Here is an 8,094-nt window from a genome sequence, read left to right on the forward strand (position 1 = left end):
TGGCATAAAAGAAAGTTTCCAGGAGCACCAAAGTCGGAACAATAGACATAGGTTGGAAAGGGATATATTTCTAAATTGCCCCTTTAAGTGGAAAATGACGTGTTTCTACATCTGAACGTGACGACTAATTAAATTTCGCGCAATTCCTAAAAGACTGGCGATAGTAGGGCTACTATGTAGATGCAAATCAAGATTGTTTTAAATACACGCTGTAACGAACGTGAGAGTTAGTTACCCTTGAGGCTGGAGTGATGGGTTGATGTTAGTCAGGAATGCCTTTAAGGCGACAGAAACGTCGTTATCAGCACCTTACTGGGTTTGATCGAAGTCGTGTAATAGGGTTACGGAGAAGCTAAATGTCCCTTCTGCGATACTGCAGAAAGACATGGCAGAAATATAGTCATGTACACTACTAGCCCTTAAAATTGCTCCACCACGAAGATGTGCTACAGACGCGAAAATTTAACCGACAGGAAGTAGATGCTGTGATATTTCAATGATTAGCTTTTCAGAGCATTCACATAAGGTTAGCGCCGGTGGCGACACCTACAATGTGCTGACATGAGGAAAGTTTCCAACCAATTTCTCATACACAAACAGCAGTTGACCGGCGTTGCATGGTGAAACGTTGTTGTAATGCCTCGTGTAAGGAGGAGAAATGCGTACCATCACGTTTCCGACTTTGGTAAAGGTCGGATTCCAGCCTATCGCGATTGCGGTTTATCGTATCGCGACATTGCTGCTCGCGTTGGTCGAGATCCAATGACTGTTAGCAGAATATGGAATCGGTGGGTTCAGGAGGGTAATACGAAATGCCGTGCTGGATCCCAACGGCCTCGTATCACTAGCAGTCGAGATGACAGGCATCTTATCCGCATGGCTGTAACGGATCGTGCAGCCACGTCTCGATCCCTTAGTCAACAGATGGGGACGTTTGCGAGACAACAACCATCTGCACGAACAGTTCGACGACGTTTGCAGCAGCATGGACTATCAGCGCGGAGACCATGGCTGCGGTTACCCTTGACGCTGTATCACAGACAGGAGCGCCTGCAAAAGTGTAGTCAACGACGAACCTGGGTGCACGAATGGCAAAACATGTTTTTCGGATGGATCCAGGTTCTGTTTACAGCATCATGATGTTCCCATCCGTGTTTGCGACATTACGGTGAACGCACATTGCAAGCGTGCATTCGTCATCGCCATACTGGCGTCGTCCACTGCGAAACCCTACATTTGAGCAGGATAATGCGCGACCGCATGTTGCAGGTCCTGTACGAGCCTTTCTGGATACAGAAAATGTTCGACTGCTGCCCTGGCCAGCACATTCTCCAGATCTCTCACCAATTGAAAACGTCTGGTCGATGGTGGCCGAGCAACTGGCTCGTCACAATACGCCAGTCACTACTCTTGATGAAATGTGGTATTGTGTTGAAGCTGCATGGGCAGCTGTACCTGTACACGCCATCCAAGCTCTGTTTGACTCAATGCCCAGGCGTATCAAGGCCGTTATTACGGCCATAGGTGGTTGTTCTGGGTACTGATTTCTCAGGATCTTTGCACCCAAATTGCGTGGAAATGTAATCACATGTCAGTTCTAGTATAATATATTTGTCCACTGAATACCCGTTTATCATCTGCATTTCTTCTTGGTGTAGCAATTTTAATGGCCAGTAGTGTACATGATGGCTGGCAGCGGTGGCTACGATAAAGTACGATAGCAAGACGACTTGGCTCCGGACGGCCACTTGGTACTACCGAGAGGGAAGATCATCGTGTTCGGCGTGTGGCTCAATCGCATAGTACTGTCTCTGCAGTAGCAATTGGTGCAGCATTTAAGATCACTGTGACACAACGAATTGTTACAAACGGGGTTGCTTCAAGGACAGCTCCTAGCGAGACGCCCTGTATCGTGCATTCCACTGATCCCAAACCACCGCCATTTGCGACTTCAGTGGTGTCAAGCAAGAGCTAATTGGAGGGCAGGTTGGATATCTGTTGTGCTTTCTGATGTTCTGCATCGGTACCAATGAGTGGCGATGTGATGGTTAGAAGGATGGCAGTTAAAGGCCTTCAACAAATCTGTGTGCTTGTAGTTACGCTGGAGCTAAGCCGACAGTTATGATCTGGGGGGCGATTTCGTATGACAGCAAGAGCATTATCCCGCGCACCCTGACGTACGTCTGGCGTAAATCTGGTGATCCGACCTACTGTACTGACATTTATGAACAGAATTCCAGCGGGTGTTTTCTAACTGGATAACGCTCGCCCAAATACCGCTGTTGTAACCCAACATGCTCTACCGAGAGTCGACATGTTGCCTTGACCTGCTAGATCTCCAGCTCCGTCTCGAATGAAGCACGGTTGGGACAACGCCGGACGACGACTTCAGCATCATCCACAAACAGCATTAACCCTACCTGTACTGACCGACCAAGTGTAACAGGCGTGGAACTCCATCGCAAAAACTGACATCTGCACCTGTGCAGCACGATACACGTACGTTTGCCTACTTGCATTTAACACTCTGGCCGTTACAACGATTATTAGTGTACCATCATGCACATTTTCAATGGCTTATCTCGCGTTTACATTAACCTGCGATGATATAATGATAATCATCTAAATATGTCCCCTAGACATACGTATTCCCGAAATATCATGTTTAGGTGTTGTGATTTTTTTGTCGTCAGTGAGTAACTCATATGTCCTGACATGATAAAAAGTAAGCAACAAAATTTTGCTTCGATCATTACTGGTTAAGCTGTAGGTGAGTGTAATTATACATCTAGTCACAAGAGCTCTGAATACCACATTACAGGCAATTAAGGGTTATAAAATCATCATGCTGCAATGTGTTGAAAAATGTTTTGCAATGAAATGTAAATTACGCTCAGCGGTAGTGGGATGTTGCGCACATGGAGGCGTGGTTACAGTTTCACTTCAATTAGTTCTCAATGGTGCTTATACTGTCAGTTAGTCTGACCAACGAGTACACAGTGGGTGCAGCGGAATACTTCACCGTGCTCTATCACTCGCAGTTTATTCTTCCTCTATTTCTTAGAAATAATTATTGGTATAGACAGTTGTTTTAATTTGCAGGTTATTTGTCACTCATATACGGAATTTATTGGGCGCTGCAATTCACTTCACACAGCTGCTACTGAAAGTTATTTAAAAGTATAGAAAAGTCTGTCTCTTCTAGATCAAAAGTGAAATTTACACGTCAGTTTGCATGTCTTTAATGACGCTCAGCAGAAGTTATTTATGAATGAAATTACAGGGACTCGGAATGGCAATTCTAACACAACCCATCAGAGCGTTACAAGTAAACATGAAACATGGAACTAAGAAGACATAAGAAAGGCCGGCGTTAGCCGTGGTTTGTTGTTTGCTGAGTTCAGTTGGGAAGGGGGGGGGGGGGGGGGGAAGAGGTGGGAAGGGGGCGGTGGGGAGCGGGATAGAAGTTCCCTGGGACTGCCAGCACGGATGTCTGAGAGAGCAAAAATCAAATACAAGCTTTAAAATCTGAAAATCGGCAGCTATGATTTTGAACAAAAGAACTGTGTGCTGGAGTCCTTCTCTGAAGGTGTAGTATTGTTTCTAATACACTTATGCGTATGTAACATGCAAGAGTTTAGAACTGTTAGAGAAATACAATGGGGCGAGAGCGGCTTGATGCATAAAGTATGATAGTAATAGTGTCAGAGTAAGCCCACTATTTAGATTGTACATGAATTATGAAAGAGTTCGTATCTAAAAAAGCTAGAAAGGAGTGTTAGTTTACAAAGTATAGAATTTATGTAATTGTGACCATTCAAAAAGTTTTTTTTAAGAGAAATGTCAGTTTTTGCATTACAATTTTTTGATTTTATCCAAAAACCAGAAGTTTAAAAAACAAATCTGAGTAAGGGTTCTAAGAATGCTCGCTTACCTGGGAGCTGAAAATCGTAGCGACGGCCCTGGTCACAATCATTAAAAATTTAAAAGATAACGTTCCCGAGAGAACTGACATTAATGTAATGTATAGTCTTTGATCTTTGGTTATTTTCTTGCAACTATAAGTTAACTGTCAGATGATTTCTAGGACTTACACGTTAACTAATCGCAAGCTGTAAGTTCTATTGTTGTAACCTTCTAGTAAAACTTAATGCTGCACAGAAAAGAAGATTGAACTGAGAATCCAGTTTTTGTATTTGTATACACATAATCATGTATTTCTATAGACGTGGGTCAACCGAACGGTCTGATAGCGTAGATCGACGATCACATAAACAGCTCGCGATACCGGCTGTCATTATAATAACAACTCCTTTGTATTTGCATAGCAAGTGCCAGGAGGCTGGAGAGATGGGCAGGAGGGCTGTTAGAGGTGGGGGCGGGGAGGGGGGGGGCAGCAAGACCGACATTCAGCGAAGTGCTTGTCAGAAAAATGCTGTACATTGATGCAATCATTGCCTCACGTTGACGGTATTTTGGAAAAGAAGCCAGCTGGTCTTGCAAGCACAATGGATGATTTGCAAGCGCTTACCATTTTCGAGAACATGAACCACTACTTAGTCGGGCTGTTTCCTTAGATAACTAAAGAGTTGTCTTAATCTGTGTTAGCATACGGAAGACTACGTAAGTCACAGCGTTAGTTTTCATTAGAATTCATCTAGTAGCAGATTATGAACTGAAATAAGGATGAGACAAGAAAGTTCTGTACCACAAAAGCATTTCTCAGCAACTCTAGTTGTAGTTTTTAGGTCCTGAAAGTACGGAAGCTACGAACGAATGTTTGTTAATGGTTTCTAAGCAAATTAGTTTCGCTGATGATATTATACTGCTTACCTCTGGTGCAGACAAACGTCAACACTGAGCGACAAATCTCAGTAGAGAAAATTTGAAAGTAAGACTGAAGAAAAGTTATAATATGATTACAATGATGTATCACAAATACATTGTAAAGAAAATCAGATGAACTGAAACAACCACTTTTTGGAGCTTATGTATTTGGAGCAGATGTAGATCAATCGATGGGTCGAACGGAAAAGAAATAGATAGTTGAGTATACATGGTCTCTAGATACGTGTTTTTGACACACTGAAATGTTTTTTTACTGGTATTACCACTTTCCATTTGCGACAGTAAGACATGGACTTTTGATTCGATAAACGAGCGTTTCTCAGCAGTAAGTGGAGAGCTGCAGTTTTGTGGACTTCTGAACGAGATAGGTGAGGAGGTTGGAACATATAACGAAAGACAAATGTTCGCGTGCAGTGTATGTAGGTAGGTAGATGACGACGATAAGACTTTACAAAAATTTGCGGCATTCCGCAGGTGATAAGAAAATATTTTGAAAAACTTTGTATTTTAAATTCATGTTAGATAATATAACCCAAGTCGTACAATCAGGGAATCTTTTTCATTTAATCCTGTTCGTGCCCAAGCACTGCCTTCTTTCTGATCAGCGACTGCGCAAATTCGTTTCAAGAGTCTCTCTGTCGTTGCAAGGTAGTTAATAAAATATTACTCAAAATTTCAAATACAAACCTTTAAGAAAATTAAGCACTGACAGACGAGAATGGAAATTTTGCCTGGCGGAATATTCAGCACTTGTAGCAATATCATCTGGCGAGAAGCTCTAGAATAACATTAACTGTATAAAGCATAGTGTCCATAACGCGGAAACGTAGAAAATCAGGTGTAAATTTCGGGAATGTACGCCCGCTGCGTCTTAGTAGTAATTTCGTAGAAGCCATATGTATCTCCAAGATATCGACTTTATTTATTATTGTAGGAACTTGGAAACAAAATCTCCAGCTAGAAGATACTAAGGTAATTGAATAGTATTTTTTCTGAGTTATCATACGTGTAAATGAAAAGTCGAGTGCATTTCAAGAACTAGAGTATCTGCGTTCCTAACCTAAGTTGTTTGTAAGAAACAGTATACCGCTGGAACAAGAGAACATAGTACTCGAGCAGCGATAACAAACATTCCATTACAAAGATTATCTGTGACGAGTGTGATTTTTGGTGGATAAGAGAACAAACCTGACACAGTTGACGTGTGGATGGTTACGTTTGATTTGTCAATTAATCGTTAGTGCATGAATGAAATTTCACCACAGAGGAACAGTAAGAATTCTGCCACACTACCTATTACGTAACTGAAAAGAAGATATTGTTGTGTGTTGTTATAAACGAAGTGTCACAGGAAGGTTTGTGTATGCTGTGTATCATTCATCGACATCTCTGCTCAGTATGTTATCATGTACAGGTGTGTTCCAGTTATCATGTACAGGTGTGTTCCAGTTATAAACACGCATTATTAAGACTGGGCTGAAAGAAGGAAGAACGTCTGTGCACTGACGATGTGCGTATTAAACTAATACATGCATGAGTGCTGCGCTTGTGGAAGAGCTAACTTCAGAACGAAATGCAAGTGAGGAAAGTGGCAAAGGTAGTGCTACTTTTCTTATGTTCCCTTTCTTTTGCCATTTTCTACTATTGCCTTAATGCAAACCGTCCAGCGGAAACTCACTATGGGACAGAATACGTTATAAAGAGTCGCTCAGCGACGCTCAAGGATTTGCTGATGTGGCTCCGATCTGTAGATTCTGCCCTGGATGAGCGCTTTGATTCTGGAAATGCTATCACATTAAAAGAGTTGGATCATCTCGGCTGGTATAAGAAAAATACTGGTGTCAAGATGTTGATAAAGTGGGTGGAACAAATGATTACTGACGAAGAAGAAGGTGCTACTTATGTAAGTAATGCAATGGGTGAAGCCTCTGAGGTAGATGCAAACACAACGTTAAGGCTGCTGAAAGAAGCTGCTCAGACCAAACTCGCAGACGATTCTCCGGTGATAGCTGTTCTCGTGTTGGCGTGTGACCGCGTCACAGTTGGTCGCTGCTTGGACCAGCTCCTCAAACACCGGCCATCCAAGCGTCAGTTCCCTATTGTGGTGAGCCGAGACTGCGATCACATTGAGACTGCAGCGGTTATCGCCTCCTACACTGGCCGTAATGTCTTCAGCTTGCGGCAGCCGGACCAGTCCTCAATCGCCATACCGCATGAGGAGAAGCATCTACTAGGGTACTACAAAGTGGCGCGCCACTACCGCTGGCTCCTCAACCTCATATTCGACACCGTCGGCTTCGACTTCGCCATCGTCGTCGAGGACGACATCGACACTGCTCCAGATTTCTTCGAGTACTTCGCAGCGACGAGGAAGCTCCTGGAACGAGATCCATCCCTGTGGTGCGTCTCCGCGTGGAACGACAACGGGAAGTCTCACCTCGTCGATCTCGAGGCGGGTGCACTGATCCACCGCACCGACTTCTTCCCGGGTTTGGGCTGGATGCTGGCCCGGAAAGAGTGGGCCAGGTTGGCTCCAGGGTGGCCGAAAGCCTTCTGGGACGACTGGCTGCGAAGACCAGAGCAACGCCTCGGCCGCGCGTGTCTGAGGCCCGAGATCTCCCGGACGCGAGTTTTCGCAGCTTATGGTGTCAGCAGGGGCTACTACTTCGAGGAACACATCAGGCGAGTAGTCCTCAGCAAGCATTTCGTGCCATTCACCCAGTTCCGCCTCGATCACCTGCTGAAGGGCAACTACGACCCGCGTTTCAACAGGACTGTGAGTGGTAGCCCAGTGGTCACCAAGGAACAGCTCCTACGTCGTAGTATCGCCGACAGCGGGCCTGTCCGTATCACGTACGGTTCGCAGTACAACTTTAGACAGGTGGCGCAAACCTTTCGCCTGATGGATGACGTCAAAAGTGGTGTGCCCCGCACAGCCTATCAAGGGGTTGTCACGTTCATGTACAATGGGGTGAGGGTATATTTGGCTCCCAAGTATAGCTGGAAGGGGTACAATTACAACTGGAGTTAGCGCTTTGATAGACGTGATATTGTATGTGTTTTCCAAATTATGATATTATCTAGCTAGTATCAAGTGTTGTATGCAATAGTTTAGTACACACGTCGAATAGTGATACCGTAGGACCACTATTTCTCTCAGGTCACACTTTTCTACTGCTGTTTCCTGCAGTGATTAACAGTTGAATCCACTGTTCATATTCTTTGTGTATCGTTCTGGTTTCATTA

At 44.1% G+C, this 8,094-nt stretch overlaps 1 protein-coding gene across 1 annotated transcript; it reads left to right on the forward strand.

Moving 5' to 3' along the window:
• Positions 1-6,580: 6,580 nt before the first annotated feature.
• Positions 6,581-7,879, forward strand: LOC126455919 (alpha-1,3-mannosyl-glycoprotein 2-beta-N-acetylglucosaminyltransferase-like). The gene has a single exon (XM_050091677.1). The coding sequence runs from the start codon at positions 6,581-6,583 to the stop codon at positions 7,877-7,879; it is 1,299 nt and encodes a 432-aa protein (XP_049947634.1).
• The last annotated feature ends 215 nt before the right edge of the window (positions 7,880-8,094 follow it).

Source organism: Schistocerca serialis, chromosome 2 (assembly GCF_023864345.2).
Source record: "Schistocerca serialis cubense isolate TAMUIC-IGC-003099 chromosome 2, iqSchSeri2.2, whole genome shotgun sequence".
NCBI lineage: Eukaryota > Metazoa > Arthropoda > Insecta > Orthoptera > Acrididae > Schistocerca > Schistocerca serialis.

Coding starts and splice junctions, on each gene's coding strand:
- LOC126455919 (XM_050091677.1), top strand. CDS start 6,581: ATGTGGCTCCGATCTGTAGATTCTGCCCTGGATGAGCGCTTTGATTCT.